Raw genomic sequence first — 22,968 nt, 5'->3', positions numbered from 1 at the left:
TACTTGGGGAAGGTGGAAGAGTCAGGTAAGAAGACAGATGACTATGACACAGTATGACAAAGGTACCGGAGTGCCTACAATATGTGAATCTTTGTGCTAAGTGCTTTGTGTAAATTCTCTCGCTGGATCACCCTAACGACCCTAGCCACTATGTATTATTATTATTTCTCCTTTAGAGCTGAGGAAAGTGAGGCTTAGAGGCCTTAAAAATCCAGCCCAGGTCACACAGTGGTAAGAGATAACATGTGCTAAACCACTCTGCACACTGGATCCTGGCTCTGAGGCAACACATCGGAAAGGCCCTGACCTAGACTGCCAGTGGTCGGGGCTTCTGGGAAGGCTTCCTGGAGGAGGAGAGCGCTCCACTGTATGGTGAAGAATGAAGAGTTACTATCTACAGAGACAGGGAGGGGCAGCCCAGGATGAAAAAGCGGCTCGTGCCAAGGCAAGAAATCATGAAAAATACTGAATCCAAGCAGTCAGTGCACAGAGAGGAGTGGAGGAGTGGGGACAGATGAGGCTAGTATTAAATCATCATGAACCTAGCATGTCATGCTGAGGTCCCTGAGAAGCAGGGGTTTCTTCCTAAAGAAAACAGGAAGTCACTGGAAGATCTTCACCAGGGAAATGACAGGATCAGATTCACATTTTCCAAAGTGTGTAGAGAATAGATTAGATGAGGCTACCATAAGAGAGAGCAGTCAGGAGTGGTTCCGCTATACACTACTCCACGTGAGGGCCTGAGTTAAGGTGGGGGAATAGCAGAGGACAAAAGGACCTGGTGTATGTGTGTGTGGGGTGTGTGTCTGTGTGTGTGTGTGAGGGTGTGTGTGTGTGTGAGGGTATGTGTGTGTGTGAGGGTGTGAGTGTGAACGTGTGTGTGAAGCTGTGTGTGTGTGAGGGTGTGCGTGTGAGGGTGTGTGTGAGAGGGTGAGTGGGTGTGAGGGTGTGTGTGTGAGGATGTGTGAGGGTGTGTGTGTGAGCATGTGAGGGTGTATGTGAGCGTGTGTGTGTGAGGGTGTGTGTGTGAGGGTGTGTGTGTGAAGGTGTGAGGGTATGTGTGTGTGAGGGGTGTGTGTGTGAGCATGTGTGTGTGAAGGTGTGTGTGTGAGGGTGTTTGTGTGTGAGAGGGTGTGTGTGTGAGGGTGTGTGTGTGTGCGTGTGTGGGTGGGTGGTAGGGCATGTGTACAATGTGATTAGGGCAGCGGGGGAGGCTGGGGAAGATGATGAGGCAACTTTGAGGAACTCATGGACTCCCAACTACCTATGACTGGGAGGCAGTGGTAAACAGAGTTTTAAGTCAAGGATGCACATTTTGGAGTCAGCCTCGTATAGATGGTACTGAAACCATCTTTGAGGAGATTCACTCTGGAAGAATAATTAGAGTGAGAAGAGAAGAAAGGAGCTCAAGGGACCCTGAGGAAGAGCAACATTTAAGAGATGGTGAGAAGAATCAGAACCACAAAGAAATTCACAGTGGCCCTAAGAGGTGAGAGGAAAAAGCAGGAAAAGGAAATCTTAAGTAAGGTAAAATCAAACTTTGTTATGATGAAATTAAGAGTGTTGAAATAATTACGTTTATTAGAATTTCACAATAACTGTGCTATTTGGGTGATGGGAAACCTTTTTGTTCTGAAGGGCTTTTCTTGGAATAAAGCACTGATAGTGTTGTACAAAAGTACTTCCCTTAGAATTTATATACATTCTCATATCCATCATCTTATCTGAGCCTCACAATAATCCTGTGAAGTAAATGAGGTAAATACTATTACCTCTAACTATTTTAATAGAAGTTGACCTTTAAAATCACAAAAGCAAATGAGAGGCCCCACGAGAAGTATTTAAAACCATACCTCTTTAGCATTAAAGTCTGCGTCAGCATCTGCCTCAGATCATTAAGCTCCACATCTTTTAAACTGTGGAGGAAGCTGTGGGTGCTAAGGTAGATGCTGTTTATTTTTCCACTCTGTGTCTGGCAGGTCAACTCTCCGTTATATAACAGCAAAGGTTTATGACAGAAGGGAACTTTGGTGCCACCAGCCAAAATGACCTTGGATCCTATATTATAAAACAGACATCTTAATGCTGAAAGCTAATACTCAGCACACACATCAGAAAGGAATGTTTTAATTTCACTGCAATGGAAATGTATTTCTCAGTAAATGTACAAAAAAAAGTGATTAAGTACCTTGTATAGTGTCCTTGTGAAAGACATAAGTGTACACCTTATCATCATCGTAGGCAATAAACACACCTTTATCCATTGGCCAGTTTTCCCAAAGAACACCTTTAATGGTTGGTGAAAAATCTGGAATCTCATACGTAGCATCATTAACCTACAAAATAAGGATTTACAGATTTGCCCCACGTCTGTACTTAAACCACTATCATTTGCCTCGGTAGGAAGGAGCCTGTCTACAGCCTTAGCTGGCAAAGCTTACCAACCCACATTCAACTCAGCAACATCCCAAGATAAAGGAAGAAACGTTTCTTTTCCTGTTCCTAGAGGTCTGGCTTGAAAAAAACCTGTAGTTATATGGAAAATCAAGGATTTTATCTAAAATTTGGTGAATTTGCAGGAAAAACTACAAGTCTGGACACAAAACTTCAGGTTAAGAAAAAAAGTTGAAGTTGCTCAAGATGATGGAAATTTAAACTATGAACACACTTGTGCTTAGAAAATTTTCAATAGTACTGGGTACAGAAATGCTCCAACTAGAGAAGAAACAAATTAATTTGTATATGATTTGAGATTTATATAAATTACACTCGGTATGTTTTATTTCAAAAACTTCTCTACAGCGCAATTCCAACAAACATAAACTATAGTTACAGTAATATAAGCTATTAAAAAAAAAATCAGTCCACATATTCCGATTCCACATATTCCTCAGGCAGATAGGCTTATATATATCCTCAATGTGAAGCTAAGAAACACCTGCCTCCTCTCTAATCTATCTTCCTCTCAAAATAAGAATGAAATATAAAATTCCTATAGATAATAATAACTAATATTATACAGCCATACAATACACTACAGCCACTATTTAATATCCACATGTGGCTCTTAAGCACTGAAATGTGTCTAGTCCAAATTGGGATGTGGGTAAGTGTAAACTACCCACCAGATCTCAAGGAGTTAGTATGAAAAAAAGAGTGTAAAACATCTCATTAATAATTTTTATGTTGATTACATACTGAAATGATAATATTGGGTTAAATTAAAAATCTTATTAAAATTAATTTCACCTGTTTTAAAAAATGTGACTAGTAGAAAATTTAAAATTATGTATGTAGTTCAAATTACATTTCTATTGGATAGTGTTGCTTACCAAGAAGTGTACTTATATTTAATTATACTTATTGTACTTATATTTACTTAATTTACCTTATAAATTACTTTTTGTAAATTATACTTACTGAATTTAATATATAGAATTACTTTAAGATATGTAAGTATATATATAATTTAATAGTTTATAATTTAATATATTGAATTCTAATCTCTTACTCTATAAGACAGATTCTATTATGCCCATTTTGCAGATGAAGAAACAGGCACACAGAAATCTGCCCAAAGCCACACAGCTAATATGCTGAAGAGTCAGGATTTGAACCAGGCAGTCTGGCTCCACAGTCTATGCTTCTAGCCACTATGTCATACTGACTCTCAGTTTGTAAGGATGAGCACACCAGTGCTAGATGGTAGAAATGTTTTAAAGGGGGTAACCATTTGTTAAATGCTTACTATGTGGCAGATGCTGTACTGAAAGCTTTATGTGCATTATCCCATTTAATTTTTATACAATCTACAAAGTAGGTACTGGAACCATTTTCATTTTATAGATGCGGAAACTGGGAATCCAATCAAAGTGAGAGTCCTGGAGGAAGCTGGCCTAGTCTCACACCACTGATACCATGTGCTGACTGTGTGACCTTGGACAAGTGACTTACCTTTTCTATGCCTTAATTTCTCCACCTGTAAAATGGCAAGATAGGAGTATTGATCTCTGGGGCTGCTTTAAGGATTACAAGAAATCCCTGATATATGTACAGCATACTCAGCATGGAAATATTAGTTGTCATTATTACTAATCTCAAATCCAGGTTTGTCTGTCTGCCCATGCACTAAACTACTATACTCTACTGCCTCTGTTTATGAACTTCCTACAGTATATCACAAGTCAGCCTTTATGGGTATATAGGGAGTGATGGGGTGCAAGGTTTTCATTAGGGCACATGTAAGAAAAAAGCCATCTCTCCCAACTCTAATGTATGACAGGAGTCACTTCCTTGCCATCCACACAGTGAGGGAAAAGAGGTTGAATAAATGTACACATGAAGAGAAATTGCGAGTATATATGGGAATTTTAAAGAGGAATAGTTGTGGTTTGAATTATTATATACTTTCATATATGTACATCACAGAAGCAATGTTTCTCTCACTTTGAAGTTGGATGAAAAAGTAAGCTGCAATAGTAGCACACTATGACAGGGTGAGTGTTAAAAAAAATAAAATAAAAACAGCACAGCACTCTGGTCAAGAGTCCAAGGGCCTTAGCATAGCTTCCTCTTGTGTCTGAGGTGTGGGGAGGCTCTGCACCACAAGCTCTCCTTTCCCTTCCCTGCCAGGCTGGCCTTACTCCTAGGCAAGACTGGGTATTATTTAAAAGAGGGACTGCTCCTGTGGGTACCACACGCCCCTCGGATATCTTATCCAACAACCTAAAACTCTAACCTACCAATGAGACCCTAACTTGGAAAGAAGTTCACACCCAACCCCATGTTGGGTTAGGGAGGGGCTATGCCCTCGTGGAGTCATTCTTTTGTGCGGATTTGTTTCACCAGGGTTTTTGTTTTTAACTTAGCTGAGTTTCAGGTTAGACTTGGAAAAGGGATTGGGGATGAGCAGCAACAGGTGACAAAATTCTGGAATGTGAGGGTTTTAAGTTGTGATAAAGAGGTAAAGAGGGCAGAGCTTTAACTAACCCCTGCTAAATAGCTACCCTATGCCCGATAATATGTTTGGAAAAATCAGCTCACTGAAACCTCATCCCAACCCCAGGAAGGAGGTCACACTAGCCTCTTTGACAGAAATTATCAAGGAAAGGAGAACTGTAAAAGGAGAAAGAAAAAAGCATCAACTTGTTCGGGACAGGTCTGGCCCTTCTCCGAGCCGTCAGACCCCACTTCTCACTCTCAGTCCTGTCAGATGCCCACTGCACCCTGCTACCCTCTTGTGCACCCTGTCTAAACAGCAGACTCCACCTGGGGTGAACCCACATAGGAAGCAAGGCAGCTTAACTCCGTATACCCTGTTCCAGAAAGGAAATCTCTACAGATTGAATTTCCTTATTAAGTAGAGGGAACGCAAGGTCATCTTTTTATTTAGGTCAGTTTTCCTCATTTGTTTTGTGATCGAGAAATGGGTTGAATAACTAGAATATTAGGAATTTGGCATAAATAATTCAGACACCCATGGAAACCTGTTACATTTGTCAAAGAAAGAAAAGAGAAAGAAAAAAAATGAAGGGAAGATAAAGAAAGGAAGGTAGGAGAGGAAGAGAGAGACAGAAATGGAAGGAAGAAAGTCTTTATATCTAGGAGAGTGTATTGTGAGGGGAGAGCTGTCTTCATTGAGTCATGTCTTCACTGTGGTGAAGCACAGACGCCTAGGGAACAGTTACTAAGGGTGGGTCCAAGAGCAGCTGTAGGCTGTGTGAACTCTGACCAGCAACATACAAATCATTAACTGGATATCAAAAATAAATGAAAAATTCAAGTATAGTAGATAATGTAAAAACACAACATCTCCTTTATCTAAATCTATTCTCAAAAAAGTTAAGGATGTTTAAAAGTAAGAGTAACTAAGTCTAAAAATGGGTTCATCTGTTTTCAATCACCTAATACAAAAATACCTTTCCTTTATGTTCAGGATCTTTAAGGGAAGAGGAAAATCAACTGAGGTGGACAAAAAGGATAAAGAACAGTCCCTGCCCTCTGAAGCTACTGCATTTCTAGAGAGAAAACTCATGTACCTGAAGATACACTGTAATACTGTGCAGTAGATAAGGTTAAAAATGGTGCAGAATAGAACAACTATTCTTTCCACTAAAAAATCTCTCTGAAGATTTTTAACACTGAAAAATGGCAAAATAATGGAAAAACTTTTCTTGATGTAAATAGTCATGAAAACGGATCACAAACATGATATCACAAACATGATAACAAAGTACTACAATCCTTGGCAAGGTTTAAGAGAAAATGATCTTATATATGGAATATATTTTAAAAACACTTTTTTCTTCATATGTTGCATTTTTTAAAGACAAGCATTTGAAAACTTTTCTTGACTTACTGGACAGTAGACATATCCATCACTTTTTTCATCAATGAAAACTAATCTGGTCCCATTTGGGTCAGGAAAAATCTTTTTCACACTGACAGGATGTCGATAATCATTAACAAATTGCCAATCTTCAATGTAGAAATACTGAATGACACCAGTCTAAAAAAATACAGTCATAGAAATAAAAGGTTGTCAAGAAGATACAGACTTTCAGCATTTATGTTAAACATATTTCCTAACTTAAAGGAAAAAAATGTCATATTTTTGATCAAGGAAGAATTTAAGAATAATATTTACTATATGAGCCAAGTACAGACCCAAGAAAATAAGTAAAATGAAAATGCACATGTGATTAAACAGTCTATTAATTCTAACATTCTTAGTGATATTAAAGCTTAATTGATTTTTCAGATTTTCCACTTGCAAGAAATACCCTTATTGTTTGAGTGACTTTCAAGTCATGTTACTTTAAATATTTTTGCTGTTAATTAATAGATAAATTAGAAAATTAAGTTTAAAATAAAAAATAAACCAAAACCCACCAGATACAATCAATTGTAGTTCTATATGTTAGCAAAGAACATGTAGACATCAAAATTTTAAAATATATCATTTACAATCACTCAAAAAAATTAAATACTTAGGTGTAAATTCAACAAAGCATGCATAGGATTTGTGCGCTGAAAACTAAAAAACACTAATGAAAGAATTAAAGAACATTTGAATAAATGGAGAGGTGTACTGTATTCATGGATTGGTGTCATAGTAAACATGTTACTTCTCCTGAACTTATATATAAGTTTAATATAATTCCAACAAAAATCTCAACAAGATTTTTTTGTAGACGCAGACAAGATTATTCTAAAATTTATATGGACCGGCAAAGGAACTACAATAGCTAAAACAGTTTTGAAAAAATATAGTGGGAAAATTAGTATATTAAATTTCAAGACTTTTTTTTATAGCTACAGCCATCAAGATTCTGTAGTATTGGTGGAGGGACAGACACATAGATCATTGGAATACACCAGAAAAGCCATATTATTTGTTACCAGGGATTAAGGATGAGGTGGGGGCAGGAGGAAAGTGGATGTGGAGATAAAACAGCAACATGAAGGATCCTTGTAGTGACAGAATTGTTCTGTATCTTGACTATTAATGTCAATACCCTGGTTGTGATATGCAATGTAATATTACCATTGGGGGAAACTAGGAAAAGGGTTTATTAAGATCTCTCTGTATTGTTTCTTACAATTTCATGTGAATCTATGATGATCTCAAAATAAAAAGTTTAATTGAAATAAAAACATAATAATATCTTAGATTTCTATTCAGGCCAAGATGGAATAACAGACGTGATTTAACTTTCCCACCCAAAATGACCAAAAATAACAGACAAAATACATGAAAAAACAGTTTTTAAGATATTGGAATAAGGCAACAAAGGACAGTGATCTCTGAGTGATGGGAAACAAACAAGGTAATCCTGTGAATGCTCCAGCTTTCGCCTTGAGAGAGTTTTCAAGCCATGGCAAAGGGAGGGAAAATGCAGGTGGAGCATGATTCCCTGAGGTGAGGAGATAGAGCTGAGAATCCAGTGGGGGCAGGGAAGGAGGCGGCTAGACTTTGTAGGGTATAGTAGCAGAGAGGAGAAAGCTGCACTGAGAGAGAACCTTGGAGCTCTTCAAAGGGTCTACCTTGAGTCTTCAGCAGAGAACTAATCACTGCATAAATACGAGAAAACTGCTGAAGCCAGGAAAAAGAACCATCCAAAAGGATGAGCGTGAACAGTGACTGGCACTCACACAGGACTGGGAAGAGTGACTGTTCCCAATAGCCAGATTGGAAAACATAATTCATGGGATATTGGGTAGAGTATTCAGGAAGATCTCGCCTCAAAAGTGGGAAGTAATCAGCTGTAGACTAAGCAGTGTTTCACATCTACCTAACAAATCACAGAATCAGACTCAAAAGGGTCAAACTGTTTCCAAGCAAATTAACTGCATCCCAGAACAGAGCTGAAGAGTATTTTTAGGAATACAAAAACATCCAGCACCCCAAAAGGTAAAAGTACCATGAGTGCAAAGAAGTAGGAAAACATAACCCATATTAAGGAGAATAACTGATCAATCAAAACTGACCCAGATATTAGAATTAGCAGACAATGTAACTACAACAGTTAATATCACTGCACGGCATATGTTTAAAAAGGTAACCGGAGACATGGAAGATACAAAAACAGACTCTAATATATCTTCTGCAGGTGAGCTACCATGTCTGAAATGAAAAATACGATGGATGAAACTACTGGCAGATTAAACATGACAGAAAAAAAGGCTAGTGACCTTGAAATACAGCAGTAGAAATTATCCAAAATGAAACTGAGAAAAAAAGAATAAAAAAATTTAAAGAGCATCAACTGCGGGATAATTTAAAGTGGTTTAATATATGTATAATGGGAGTTTCTGAAATTGGAATGCAAACAGAGGGAGAAAAAAATATTTGAAGAAATAATGGTTGAAAATATTCCAAATTTTATTAAAACTATAAACCCTTGGATTCAACAACCTCAAGCACAAGAAATATGAAGAAACTTACATCAAGACAGATCACAATCAACTTGCTCAAAACCAGTGATAAAGTATTAAAAGAAGCCAGAGGAAAAAGACAGCTTACACACAGAGGAACAAAGATAAAGATGACCAATTTCTCATTAGAAATAATGCAGGCCAGAAGACAGAGGAGCAACATCTTTAAAGTACTGAAAGAAAAAACTGTCAACCTACAATTCTATATCTAGCAAAAATAGTTTTCAAAAATGCAGGTGAAATAAAGATGTTTTCAGACACGAAAGCAAAAGAATTTATCACCAGCAGACCAGCACTACAAACAGTGATAAAGGAAGTCCTTTAGTGGAAGGAAAATGATACCAGCTGGAACTATGGATCCACATAATAGAATGAAGGGCACCAAAAATGGTAACTATATGGAGAAATATATAAGGTATTTTTAATTATGTAAATCTCTTAATTGATTGTTTAAACAAAACTAATATCAGTGTATTATGGGGTTTATGACACCTGCAAAAGTAAAATGTATGACAGCAACAGCAGAGGTAGGAGGGGACACATACTATTCTAATAAATGAACTTATACTATTCTCTATACCTTACAAGGTATAATGTCACTTGAAGGTAGCCTGTGATAAATTAAGGATGTATACTACAAAACCTAAAACAACCACTAAAATAAGAGTTGTAGCTAATAAGGTCAATGAATGAGATAAAATTGAATAGTAAAAAATACACAATCCAAAAGAAGGCAAAAGAAGAGGAAAAAGGCAACAAAGAAGAGATGGGACAAATAGAAAACAAATAGCGAGATGGTAGATCGAACCTAAACACAGAGATAATCTCATTAAATTCAAAAGTCTAAACAACATAATTGGACTTCCCTGGTGGCGCAGTGGTTAAGGATCCACCTGCCAATGCAGGGGACATGGGTTCAAGCCCTGGTCCAGGAAGATCCCACATGCCGTGGTGCAACTAAGCCCAAGTGCCACAACTACTGAGCCTGAGTTCTAGGGCCCGCGAGCCACAGCTACTGAGCCCATGTGCAACAAATACTGAAGCCCGCACGCCGAGAGCCCATGCTCTGTAACAAGAGAAGCCACCGCAATGAGGAGCCCGCATACTGCAACGAAGAATAGCCCCCACTCGCTGCAGCTAGAGAAAGCCCACGTGCAGCAACAAAGACCCAACACAGCCAAAAATAAATAAATAAATAAATTTATAAAAAAATAAACACTGTAATTAAAAGGCAGAGTTTGTCAAATTGTGAGAATTAATATGGTGCCTACAAGAAAAATATTTTACATATAAAGACACAAATGGTTAAAAATAAAAGAATGGAAAAATATATACCAGGGTAACATTCTAAAAAACTAGAATGGCTATATTAATATCAGGCAAAATCAATTCCAGAGCAAAGACTATTGCCAGGGATAAAAAGGGTCATTTCAAAATGATAAAGGGGCTAATTTATGAAGAGAACATAACCATCCTAAATGGTTATGTACCTAATAACAGAGCTTCAATACACATAAAAAAAAAATTGACAGAACTGCAAAGAGAAATAGACAAATCCACAATTGTAATCTGAGTTTTCAATACCATTTTCTCAATAATTGACAGAACAAGTATATATAAAGTTGCAGAAGTCTTGAACATCATCAACCACCTTGATCTGACATTCTAGAACAGCATATCCTTTCCAAATACACAAGAACATTTACCAAGATAGATCACACTCTGTACCATAAATTAAGTCCCACAAATTTAAAAGGATTCAAGTCATACAAAGTATGTTCACTGACCATAACAAAACTAAATCAGAAACCAATAACAGAAAGATCTCTGTAAAATTTCGATTGTTAGAAAACTAAACACTGGACTTCTAAATAACCCATGAATCAGAGAAGAAATTAAAAGAGAAATTGTAAAACATTTTGAACTGAATAAAAATAAAACACAACATATCAGAATTTGCGAGATGTTGCTAAGATAGTACTTAGGGGAAAATGTCTAGCACTAAGGGAGTATATTAGAAAAGAATGTCTCAACTCAATGAACTCAGCTTCCATCTTAAGAAACTAGAAAAAGAACAAATTAAAGCCAAAATAAGCAGGAGAAAGGAAATAAAGATCAGAGCAGAAGTCAATGAAACAGAAAACAGAAAACAACAGAGAAAAATCAATGAAACAAAAAAGTTGTATTCTCCTAAAAGATTGATAAAACAAAACTGATAAACCTCCAGGCACACCAATCAGGAAAAATGACACAAATTACCCAAATCAGGAAAGAAACAGGTGATATTACTACAGATTCTACAAATATTTAAAAGGATAATAAGGAATATTATGAATAATTTTATGCCTATACATTTGATAATTTAGATAAATGGACAAATTCCTTGAAAAACACAAACTACCAAAGCTCACTCATGGAAAAAACAGATAACCCAAATATTTTGATATTGATTATAGGAATTAAATTTATAGTTTAAAACCTTCCCATAAAAAAACTCCAGGCCTAGAAGGCTTCGTAGGAAAACAGCTCCACCATGGCACCTGGTTACTTTGCAATGCCACAGAGTCAAGGCTCAACTGTAGTCTGACCCATGTCTTGGCAGAATCCTCTGTTATCTTACAAGGAACATGGTGAGATGGGCACTCTTGTGAAAATCTGTCACTGAGTCATTTCTCATCCACCTCTCTGTCTTGTGGGAGACTTCCATGAGGAATTTCTCAGCTGCTTCCCTGGTTCCAATGATGTCCAATTCATCTTGGATTGTCCAATTCATCTTCCTTAGTGTATAGCTGCAGAGTATAAACTCCTTAGTTGTAGCAGAGTTGAGTCCTCCACCACAGAGTACATAGAAGAGCATCTGACCCCTTCGGTTTGGTATTATCCTGTGGCACTAAGGATGTGGGGAGCTCTAACAACATGATCTTGCCTTTGCTGTATACATCTATTTGGGACTGCTTCCTCCTTACCAGCTGAATCTATGGAAGTGCAGCAAGCCAACCTAGCAGGTACTACTCAACTGCTGCTAGGAATTGCTTGATCACCCAGCAGGCTTCACTGGCACATTCTTTCAAACATTTAAGCGAAAAACAAACAAAAAACAAAACAAAACACTAATTCTAATCAACCCTTCCAGAAAATTGAAGATGACTAACTCATTCTATGATCATTACCCTGAAACTAAAATCAGACAAAGGCATCATAGGAAAAGAAAACAGCAGACCAATGTACCTCATGTACGTAGATATAAAGATTTGAAATAAAACTTTAGTAAATGAATTCAACAATGTATAAAAAGAAGAATACATCATGATCAAGTGGGGGTTATCCCAGGAATGCTGGGTTGGCTTAACACTAGAAAATTAATTAATATAATCCACAAATTATAAACAAACTAAAAAAGAAAACCCATGTGATCATTTCGATAGATGGAGAAAAAGTATTTGATAAAATCCAACATCCACAGAAATTCTTAGTAAACTAGGAATAGAAGAAAACTTCTTCAACCTGATAACAGGAATCTGTAAAAGACCTACAGACATCATACTTAATGGTCAAGAACAAGACGAAGACATCTACTCTCATTGCTTCTATCCAACAATATATTGGAATAGAAGGCAGACTGAAAAGGAAGAAGTAAAACTATCTTTATTAGCAGATGACATGATCATCTATATAGAAAATCCAACGGAATCTACCAAAAAAACGCTACTGGAACTAGTGAGTTTAGTTAGGTTTCAGGATAGAAGATGAATATACAAAAGTCAGTTGCATGTCTATATGCTAGAAATGAATAATCAGAAATCGAAATAAAAAAGCAATACCATGTATAGGAGTACCCAAAATACGAAATACTTAGGTATAAATCTGAAACAAGATGTGAAAGACCTGTACACAGAAAACTCCAAAACACTGCTAAGAGAAATTAAAGAAAATCTAAATAAATGAAGATATATATCTTGTTCCTTGGTGGGAAGACTCAATATTGTTACGATGGCAGTTGATCTGTAAGTTCAACAATAATCCCAATAAAAATACCAGCAGGCTTTTTGTAAAACTGGACAAACTTATTGTAAAATTTAACTGGGAATACAAAAAACTGAGAATAGCCAAAACAACTTTGAAAAGGAAACAGAAAAGTTAGAGGGCTAACACAACCTGATTTCAAGACTTATTATAAAGCTACAGTAATCAAAACAGTGTGATACTGATGTAAAGACAGATAAATAGATCAAGAGAATGAACAGAGAGTCCAGAAAAAGATCTGTGCATTTATGGACAATTGATTTTTGACAAAAGTACAAAATCGACTCAACAGAATAATAGTGTTTTCAACAAATGTTGCTGGAACAACCGAATAGCTATATGCAGGGAAAAAACCCCACAATACTTTGATCCATATCTCACAGCATAAACAAAAATAAACTCAAAATGGATCACAGACCTCAATGTAAAACATAAAAGTTGAAAGCTTCTAGAAGAAAACATAAGAGAAAAACTTTGTGACCTTGGGTTAGGCAAAAATTTCTTCGATATGACACCCAAAGCAAAACCTATAAAAAAATTAATTGATAAACTGGACCTGGTCAAAAATTTTTTAATTCTCCTCTTTGAAAGACACTGTTAAGAGACTGAAAAGACAACTCACACACTGGGTGGAAAATACTTGCGAAGCACATATCCGATAAAGGACTTGAATCCAAAATGTGTGAAGAACTGTCAAAGCTCAATAAGAAAACAAACAATCCAATTAAGAAATGGTCAAGGGCTTCCCTGGTGGCGCAGTGGTTAAGAATTCGCCTGCCAGTGCAGGGCACACAGGTTCAAGCCCTGGTCTGAGAAGATCCCATATGCCACGGAGCAACTAAGCCCGTGTGCCACAACTACTGAGCCTGCGCTCTAGAGACCGCAAACCACAACTACTGAGCCCATGTGCAACAACTACTGAAGCCTGTGTGCCTAGAGCCTGTGCTCTGCAATGAGAAGCCCATGCACCACAACGAAGAGTAGCCCCTGCTCGCTGCAACTACAGAAAGCCCGCGCACAGCAACAAAGACCCAATGCAGCCAAAAATAAATAAATTAATTAAAAAAAAAAAAATGGTCAAAAAACTTGGTCACTTCACCAAAGATATACAGCTAGCAAATAAGCATATGAAAAGATGTTCTACATCATTAGTCCGTTAGTGAAATGCAAATTAAAATCATAATGAGGTATCGCTACACACTTATTAGAATGGCTAAAATGTAAAAGACCGATCATATCAAGTGTTAGTGAGGATGTAGAGGAATTGGAGCACTCATACACTGTTGATGGGAATGTAAAATGGTACAACCAATTAATTTAGAAAAGAGTCTGTCAGTTTCTTAAAAGGTTAAACATACACTTGCTATATGACATATCATTCTACTTCTAGGCATTTATCCAAGAGAAAAGAAAGCATATGTCTATACAAAGACTTGAACACAAATTTGTTTATAGCAGCTTTATTTGTAAATATTCCAAACTGGAAGTAACACCAATGTCCATCCATAGGTTCATGAATAAGCAAATTATGACATATGCATACTGTGGAATACTACCCAGCAAGAAAAAGGAATGAACTATTGACACACACACCAACATGGATGAATCTCAAAATAACTATACTGAGCCAGACAAAAGGAGTGCCTACTATATGATTCCATTTATATACAACTCTAGAAAAGACAAACTCATTTATAGTGACAGAAAGCACTGAGTGGGGAGTGATGGGAAGACGGAATCATAAAGGGTCATTAGAAAACTTTTGGGGGTGATGAATATGTTCACTATTTTGATTAAGTTGATGGTGTTTTCACAGGATATACATATGTCAAAACTTATCAAATTACAGACTTTCAATAGTGTGGTTTATTATATAACAATTATACTTCAATAAAGCTGCTAAAAAACCCCCGATATTTTCAGAATCACTCAAGAATGAGATATTTTATAGGAAAAAAAGATTTTGTAACTGTGTGTGGTGATGGATGTTAACTAGAGGGTTACCATTTTGCAATATGTACAAATACTGAATCATTATGCTGCACACCTGAAACTAATATAATGTTATATGTCAATTATACCTCAATAAAAAAAAGAAACTGAGCTAGAGATAAATGCTACGTTATTGGCAGATTACTACACTTTGAGTTCTTACTTCACAATGCTGTGTGGCACAGTGGGAAGAGTAGATTTTCCATCAGAAAATCTTGCTTGTTAAGTCCACCTCTACTACAAACTTACTAACTTCTCAATCTTCAGTATCCTTATCTCTAAAACTTTTCTGCTTATATATTTATGACTATATTTACTACTTATTTACCATATCATTTACCACTTTACCTGATACATGAAACCTACCCTACTTGTGTATATAGCTCAAAGACTCATTATTTTAGGTCAAACTTAAATTTAAAAAGTCTCTCTTCTGGCAATAAGCATGTTTTAAAATATGCTCGGTTTAAAAAACAGTATGAGAAAATGGAACCTTTGAAACAGTGAATAATTGTTTTCTAATGTGGAAAACAATGCTTTTTTTTTTTTTAGACCAACTTCACTGAATTCTTCTAGAGGCTAAGCAAGGTAAGAGGTATGATATGCTTTGAAAAACTCTGAAAACTTTTTACAAATATAAGATGCTATTACTAAACTATGTTTTATGTATATGTGGCTAATGTAATATTTAGGAGTACAGGGTATTGGTGGTTCAAAAGACAAAAAATTGAAGTGGGATTCTCAATATTCAAGTAATTTTAATTAAATGCCCACTAAATGTAGGCACTGGAGAGCTAAAGTTGAATGACGTGTTTTACATTTGTCATCAAATTAAATCCTTAAAGCATCTAGATAAGGAAAATGAGGCTGGGAGGTGTCAAGCAGGAAGCAGCAAGTAAGAGAGCTAGTATCTGAGCCCAGATTGTCCAGACTCCAAAGCCGTTGTGCCATCAAAATTGCTATAGTTACAAAAGCACTTGACACTGGCAAATCACACCACCTATGTGCGCTACATAAGTATATAATGTTTGTAACTGCACATATGATATCTATATAATAGATGTATATAAGCACATATATAATAAACAAATTACAAGGTAAAAATGAGAAATTCCCCCATGTCCTATATTAAGGAAGACAATACGTACATCTGTGCCATAGATGAGGAAATCACCAGTTAAGGCATGACATAAAATACGGCACTTATCATCCACTGCTGGGAAAAGTCGAGTCTCACGTTCTTCTTGAGTATCCAACATTTCACTTTCTATCTAAAACATAAAGAATAATAGTGGATCATGGATTTATCTGAATAAACCTGGTTTGCAACATCTAAGGGGTAGGGGAGAGTCTTTTTCTTAAGTTCAGCTAAACATTCAGACTCACCAAACTATCACAGACCAGTTTACTCAAAAAGATATCAGGAAGGAACCCAGCTTGCCAGCAGGGCGCATTAAACAACCCTTTTAATGGGAATAGTCTCCGCAGCAGGCTCTGCAATTGTCTAGTAGCTAGTATCTTTGGCTTCCCAGAAGCAAAGAGCCAAGAAACAGATGTGGGAGATGCCCTGGTTGAGGAGTCCCATATTTCAGGGGCCAGTATCTCTTGAGCAACTCAACAGGCACAGTTTCAAGATCCCCACAAGTGACATGCCCAAATACATGGGTCAGTGCATTCCAGGAAGCCAGACGTATGGCATTCCCACCAGTTTTTACAATTTACTTATAGTTCCTCCTAGATGCAGTCTACACGGTCATTTTTACCATAAGCAATGTTGTGAGTAGCACAGCTGAAACTCTGTCAGGTTTCATGGGAACAGAGCTTGGGAGTCAACTGAACAGCTCGTGCAGAAGGGTAAGGAGTTCTGTTAATCCTTTATCCACATCTGGCTTTCTAGCTAGTCTGTCATATGGTTGCTTCTTTATTTTTTTTATTTTTTTAAAATAAATCTTTATTTTAGAATGCTTTTAGATTTTCAGAAAAGGTGTGAAGATAGTAGAGTTCTCATATACCCCACACCTGGTTTCCCCTATCATTGACACGTTACATGAGTATGGTACGTTTATTACAAATAATAACGAATATCGATACATCATTTATAACATAACTCCATACGTTATTCAGATTTCCTAGTTTTTACCCTAATGCTGTTTTTTGTTTGTTTTTTTAACATCTTTATTGGAGTATCATTGCTTTACAATGGTGTGTTAGTTTCTGCTGTATAACAAAGTGAATCAGCTGCACATATACATTTATCCCCATATCCCCTCCCTCTTGTGCTCCCTCCAATCCTCCCTATCCCACCCCTCTAGGTGGTCACAAAGCATATGGTCGCTTCTTGACCAAAGTTCTTGATAATAAAACATTAGGCTGTTCATCACTTACCTGAGCAGGCCTCAGGACATCAAAATTATACTTACCAAATGTAACTGGACTTTGCCTTCAAAAAGTGCAGCTGCATAGTCAGAATGAAGGCAAACGCTGGCTACTGTCCCCAGATACTCCACATCTTTCAATTTTTTAACAGCTGCAGCAATTAAAACAAAACCAAACACATTAAAATATAAATAAAATGATCTAATTAATGATTTGCAAATAAGTTTTAAACGTGTGCCTTTGCAAGAATATTCCGAACCTAAAATTTTTATTTTAGCCATTCTAAAGAAAATCTTAGTTGCCATATAAATTTGCCTTCAGGAATTTCATAGTGGTTCACACGAAACAAAGTAATGTAAAATAAAATCACATGCAAAACAACCAAAAATTAAACCTTAGTGACAATAAGCTTAATAGAACATCTAAGGATAATTCTCAGGTTGGCTCTGTTCCTGAGGGATATCTGACCTCCAGTGGGGAAAGGGGTGGAGAGGAGGAAGGAGGGGAAGAAAAAGCAAGGCTCCCTTCAGATGCTAATGGTCATTTTTCAAAGAATAAAGCGGGGGAGGGAATCAACATTTACTAAGTACCCACCAGACCAAGAAGTGCCTAAGAAAGACCGTGTGCAAAAGCAGATCACACATTTTACTTCATTTAATTTTCCTCATAAGTAGAAGAATCCTCATTTTCCAGATAAGTAAACCAAGGCTCAGAGGGGTAAAGAATTTGTCTACAGGCACCCAGCTAAAAGGGGCAGAAGGGAATTTGAACCCAGGGCCCAATTCTAAAGATCACACTCTGCCCCGCTATACCATGGTGTCTTCACAACAAAGGTAAAGAATAAAACCTTTCCAAATATTATGCAAATTTTTTAGATTTGCAAAACCATTTAAGCTAAGAAAGGGATGTCTGAAGAAAAAGAGTGAAAAACTTGGTCTTAAAAGAAACTATCAGTGCTTCCCAAATAAAAACAAATTATATGCTAGATAAGAAAACAACTGGATTTAGACTTGCCGTTCTCTCCAAGGACATAAAACCAAGCTCGATTATTCATTCCCACAGCCAGATGATAAAGCCCTACTGCTACAAAGTTGGGTTCCACATCCACAGAAACTGTGACTGGTAGCTCCTATAATAGAGAAAAATAACAGTAGTTAACCGTTGAAACTGTTTTGATTTTATTAATAAATAAAAGTAACAGCATTTTCATACTCCTTCAACAGGGTTGGCTATGGTGACTTCAAGGAGGGAGGTGAGATATGCAATCCTGGTGCTGCAGGCATCCCCGAGGACAGGGAGCTTGGTCAGGAAAACATGGAGCGATCCCCTCTGGGTAGACAGTGCCAGCAACTGACCATCATCTGTCCAGGACAAGGTGCCCAACCCTGAAATAATGGACATAATAAAGGATTATTCAAAAACAGAGATACTGTTGCAGGCAAACAAGCAACTCTCCTCACTTAAGCTGCCAGAAGCATGAAAATCTTCAAATTTTAAAAATAGTTTAGTCTTTATTTAGACTAGGACATTCATCATGGATTGGCTTATGGACATGAGCCCTGATTCATTCAACACTGGCTCAAAGGGAAGGTATGTAAGAATTTAGTTTTTGCAACTGGATTTGGGATAAAATGCACTAGAAATCTTTGAATCAAAGTGGACTTATATGCTTCTAGTCAAGGAGTATGACTCAACATAATTACTGAAATAAGGAGGCTATCTTAGGGAACTCTAGTGAAAGGTATTAATTTTATTCCTCCTATAATTAATGCAAACCATACAGTGACACATTACTCTCTGTAATCGAAATGATAAAATGTCATTCTGCTACAGAAAAATCAGTACCTTTATTTTCATCATCCAGGTTGATTATAGCATACATGTCTTTTAATTCTGCCAAGTCATGGATTTTAATGCTGAAAAAAAAAAAGAATGTCCTTTAAATATGACCGCTAAGTTAAATTGTTTTTCTTCACAAACAATTATAAGCTATGGAACAGGTCTGTGCTCTTCAAAAGAAGGAGGATCCACTGGGTTAAGGTAAGAAAATATTAAATTTTCTATATTTAATTATATTTTATCCTTTAAATTTTTGTTTGTTTGTTGAGTTGTGGGGTAGGGTTGTGCCCTAGTTCTCTAATCTAAAGCTTCAGGAACAAGGAGGTTTAAGTTATCCTGAAGAAAAGTTTGAGTAGGAAAACATTCCCCTGAGCAGTATTGATTACTGCAAGCTGAAACAGGTTTCTCTTTGCAATGTGTCCTCCCCCCGCCCCGCCCACCCCAAGAGTTCTTTCCTACAAAAAGAAGTGACGTATAATAGAAAGAGCATTCAATTTGGAATCACAAGGCCTAGGTGGAAAGCTCTGAAAAATGCAGGCATAATGTTACTTCATGGGGTTATTGGGAAGAGTAAGTATGCTAATGCGAATGAAAGCTGTGTAGCAGGATGTCGGGACCCAACGGTTGCAACATTTCTTTCTTTCTGTCTCCCTTCCCCTCTCCTTCCTTCCTCTCTCCCACTGTTTCCCACTTATATATTTTTCCTTTCATTTAAAACATTAAATGTTTTCATTTAATTAAACTTTTAATTTTGATATAATTATGGGTCCACATGTGGTTGTAATAAGTAACAGAGAGATTCTGTGTAACTTTTACCTTTTTCCCCAATGGTAACACCTTGAAAAACTATAGTATAATATCATAATCAGCATGTTGACATTGATAAAACCCATGAATCTTATTCAGATGTCCCTGGTCTTACTTGTACTGTGTGTGTGTGTGTGTGTGTACATATATCCACTCTTTTTTAGGTTCTTTTCCCATATAGGTCATTACAGAATAGAGTCGAGTTCCCTGTGCTATACAGTAGGTCCTTATTAGTTATCTATTTTATATATAGTAGTATGTATATGTCAATCTCAGTCTCCCAATTTATCCCTTCCCTCCCTTCCCCCCTGGTAACCATAGGTTTGTTTTCTACATTTGTGACTATTTCTGTTTTGTAAATAAGTTTATTTGCACCATTTTTTTAGTTTCCACATATAAGCGATATCATATGATATTTGTCTTTCTCTGTCTGACTTATTCACTCAATATGACAATCTCTAGGTCCATCCATATTGCTGCAAATGGCATTATTTTCTTTTTTTATGGCTGAGTAATATTCTATTGTATATATGTACCACATCTTCTTTATCCACTCCTCTGTTGATGGACATTTAGGTTGCTTCCATGTCTTGGCCATTGTAAATAATGCTGCAATGAACATTGGGGTGCACGTATCTTTTCGACCAACAGTGTAGGAGGGTTCCCTTTTCTCCACACCCTCTCCAACATTTATTGCTTGTAGATTTTTTTGATGATGGCCATTCTGACTGGTATGAGGTGATACCCCCTTACAGTTTTGATTTGCATTTCTCTAATAATTAATGATGTTGAGCATCTTTTCATGTGCTTTTTGGCCATCTGTATGTCTTCTTTAGAGAAATGTTTATTTAGATCTTCCGCCCATTTTTTGATTGGGTTGTGTTCCTTATCTTCTAAGTTGTCAAATTTCTGAGTATAAAGTTATTTGTAGTATTCCTTTCTCCTTTTAATGGTTTTCAGGTCTGTAGTGATACCTCTATTTCACTCCTGATATTGGTGATTTGTGTCTTCTATTTTTGTCATCCTTGCTAGAGATTTATCAATTTTTTTCAAAAATTCCAGCTTTTAATTAATTTTTTTCCTACTTTTTAATTTTCAATTTCTGCTCTTTATTACTTTCTTCCTTCTGCTCTGGGCCTATTTTGCTCTTCTTTTTCTAGTTTCTTGAGGTAGGAACTTAGCTAATTGATTTGAAATCTTTTCTTTCCTGTGTATGAATTTATACTATAAATTTTCTTCTCAGAAATGCTTTAGCTGACTCTCATATATTTTGATATGTTGCATTTCCATTTTCACTAAGTTCTATGTATTTTTTAATTTGCTTTGAGATTTACTCTTTGACCCAAGAGTTATTTGGAAGTAGGCTGTCTACTTTCCAAGTGTTTAGAGAATTTCTTGTTGTCTTTCTGCTACTGATTTCAAGCATGATTACATGATGGTTAGAGAACACATTTTGTATGATTTCAATTTCAATTTGCTGAGGTTTGTTTCATGGTCCAGGATATGGTCTACCTTGGTGAATGTTCCATGGGTGCTTGGAAAAAATGTGTATTCTGTTGTTGTTGGGTGGAGTGTTCTGTAGATGGCTGCTAGGTCTGGTTGGTTTACAACACAGTCCAAGTCTGTTGAGAGTTTAGCTAAGCTACACCATGATGTAGCTGCCTTGGCATCTACTTTGGCCACGTGGCTTGCAGGGACCTTAAACTAACACTAGTCCTTCCTGCACATGCATGCCCTACATAGCAGCCCACAGTCACAAGCAAATGTAAGTTCCTTATGTGACTTCACCAACAGTCCTTGTGACCAACAGTCTCCCCTGCCTGGAGACCTACCCAGCTATTTACCATTACTGTTGCTTTTCTTTTATTCTTGATGTTCCAAATTTGCTTGTCATCTGTTTTCTATCTGAAGAACTTCCTTCAGCAATTCTTTTAGAGGGGGTCCACGGGCAGTAAATTCTCTTCATTCTCCTTCATCTGAGGATGTCTTTATTTCATCTTCATTACTGATGGATATTTTTACTGGATATAGAGAGAGGTTTTGTTAACAATTCTTTTCTTTCAGCACTTTAAGAATGTTGTGAGTTTCCTTCTGGCCTCTATGGTTTATGGTGAGAAATCTGCTGTCATTCAAAATGTTCTCTGGCTGCTTTCAAAATCCTTTCTTTGCCTTTAGCTTTTAGCAGTTTGATTATGATGTGTCTGGGCCTAGATTTCTTTGGATTTACCCTTTTGGGGTTTGCTGAGCTTATATAATATATAGGTATATGTCTTTTGCCAAATGTGAGAGTTTCCGGCCATTATTTCTGAGATTCTTAGGACACAAGTGTTAGACTTTTGGTAGTTTCACAGGTCCCTGAGGCTCTGCTCATTTTTCTCTTTTCCCATCTTTTTTTCCTCTGGGTCTGAATGGATATTTCTGTTGCTCTACCTTCAACTTCACCAACTCTTTTACTCTGTGATTTCCGTGCTGGTATTACATACACTGCATTAATATTATTTTTTCAGTCCTAGAATTTCCATTTGGTTCTTCTTTATAGGCTCTATTTCTTTTCTGAGACTGTTCCCATGTGTTTTGAGAATGCTAGCCCTTACTTCTTGGAGCATTTTTATAATAGCTGCTATGTGCATCATCTTGGCATTGGTGTCTTTTGATTGCCATTTCTCAAGTGAGTTGAAATTTTCCTGATTCTTCATATGTCAAGTAATTTGGGGTTATATTCTGGACATTCTGAATATTATGTTATGAGACTCTGTCTTGTTTAAATCCCACAGAGAAGGTTAATTTTTTTTTTCTTTTTTTAAGCAGGCAATCAGCCCAGTTGGGTTCAGGCCACACATTTTAACCAGCCTTCTGTGGGTTATGATTTCAATGTCAGTTCCACTTCCAAAGCCTTTGTAGTGGTACTCGGATATGTCCCTGTATGCCCTACTCTTTGGCCAGTATAGGACATGGGCTATGATCTATCCCTTATTTCAGTTCTCAAAGTCTTCG

General features: G+C 36.9%; 1 protein-coding gene across 3 annotated transcripts in view; it reads right to left on the bottom strand.

Moving 5' to 3' along the window:
* Nucleotides 1–22,968, bottom strand: part of WDR19 (WD repeat domain 19) — an 84,028-nt gene that overhangs the window by 40,453 nt on the left and 20,607 nt on the right. For all 3 annotated transcript variants that reach the window (XM_082838831.1, XM_082838830.1, XM_082838832.1), the window contains exons 10-17: nt 19,174–19,244; nt 18,541–18,713; nt 18,343–18,457; nt 17,373–17,479; nt 16,101–16,223; nt 6,359–6,508; nt 2,189–2,336; nt 1,854–2,058 (exon numbers count right to left, since the gene is read on the bottom strand). In XM_082838831.1, the coding sequence (XP_082694957.1) occupies nt 1,854–2,058; nt 2,189–2,336; nt 6,359–6,508; nt 16,101–16,223; nt 17,373–17,479; nt 18,343–18,457; nt 18,541–18,713; nt 19,174–19,244 (1,092 nt within the window). The remainder of the gene's footprint in view (nt 1–1,853; nt 2,059–2,188; nt 2,337–6,358; nt 6,509–16,100; nt 16,224–17,372; nt 17,480–18,342; nt 18,458–18,540; nt 18,714–19,173; nt 19,245–22,968) is intronic.

This window comes from Leucopleurus acutus, assembly GCF_964270905.1.
Source record: "Leucopleurus acutus genome assembly, chromosome: 4".
NCBI lineage: Eukaryota > Metazoa > Chordata > Mammalia > Artiodactyla > Delphinidae > Leucopleurus > Leucopleurus acutus.
This window is presented reverse-complemented; position numbering and strand designations above follow the sequence as displayed.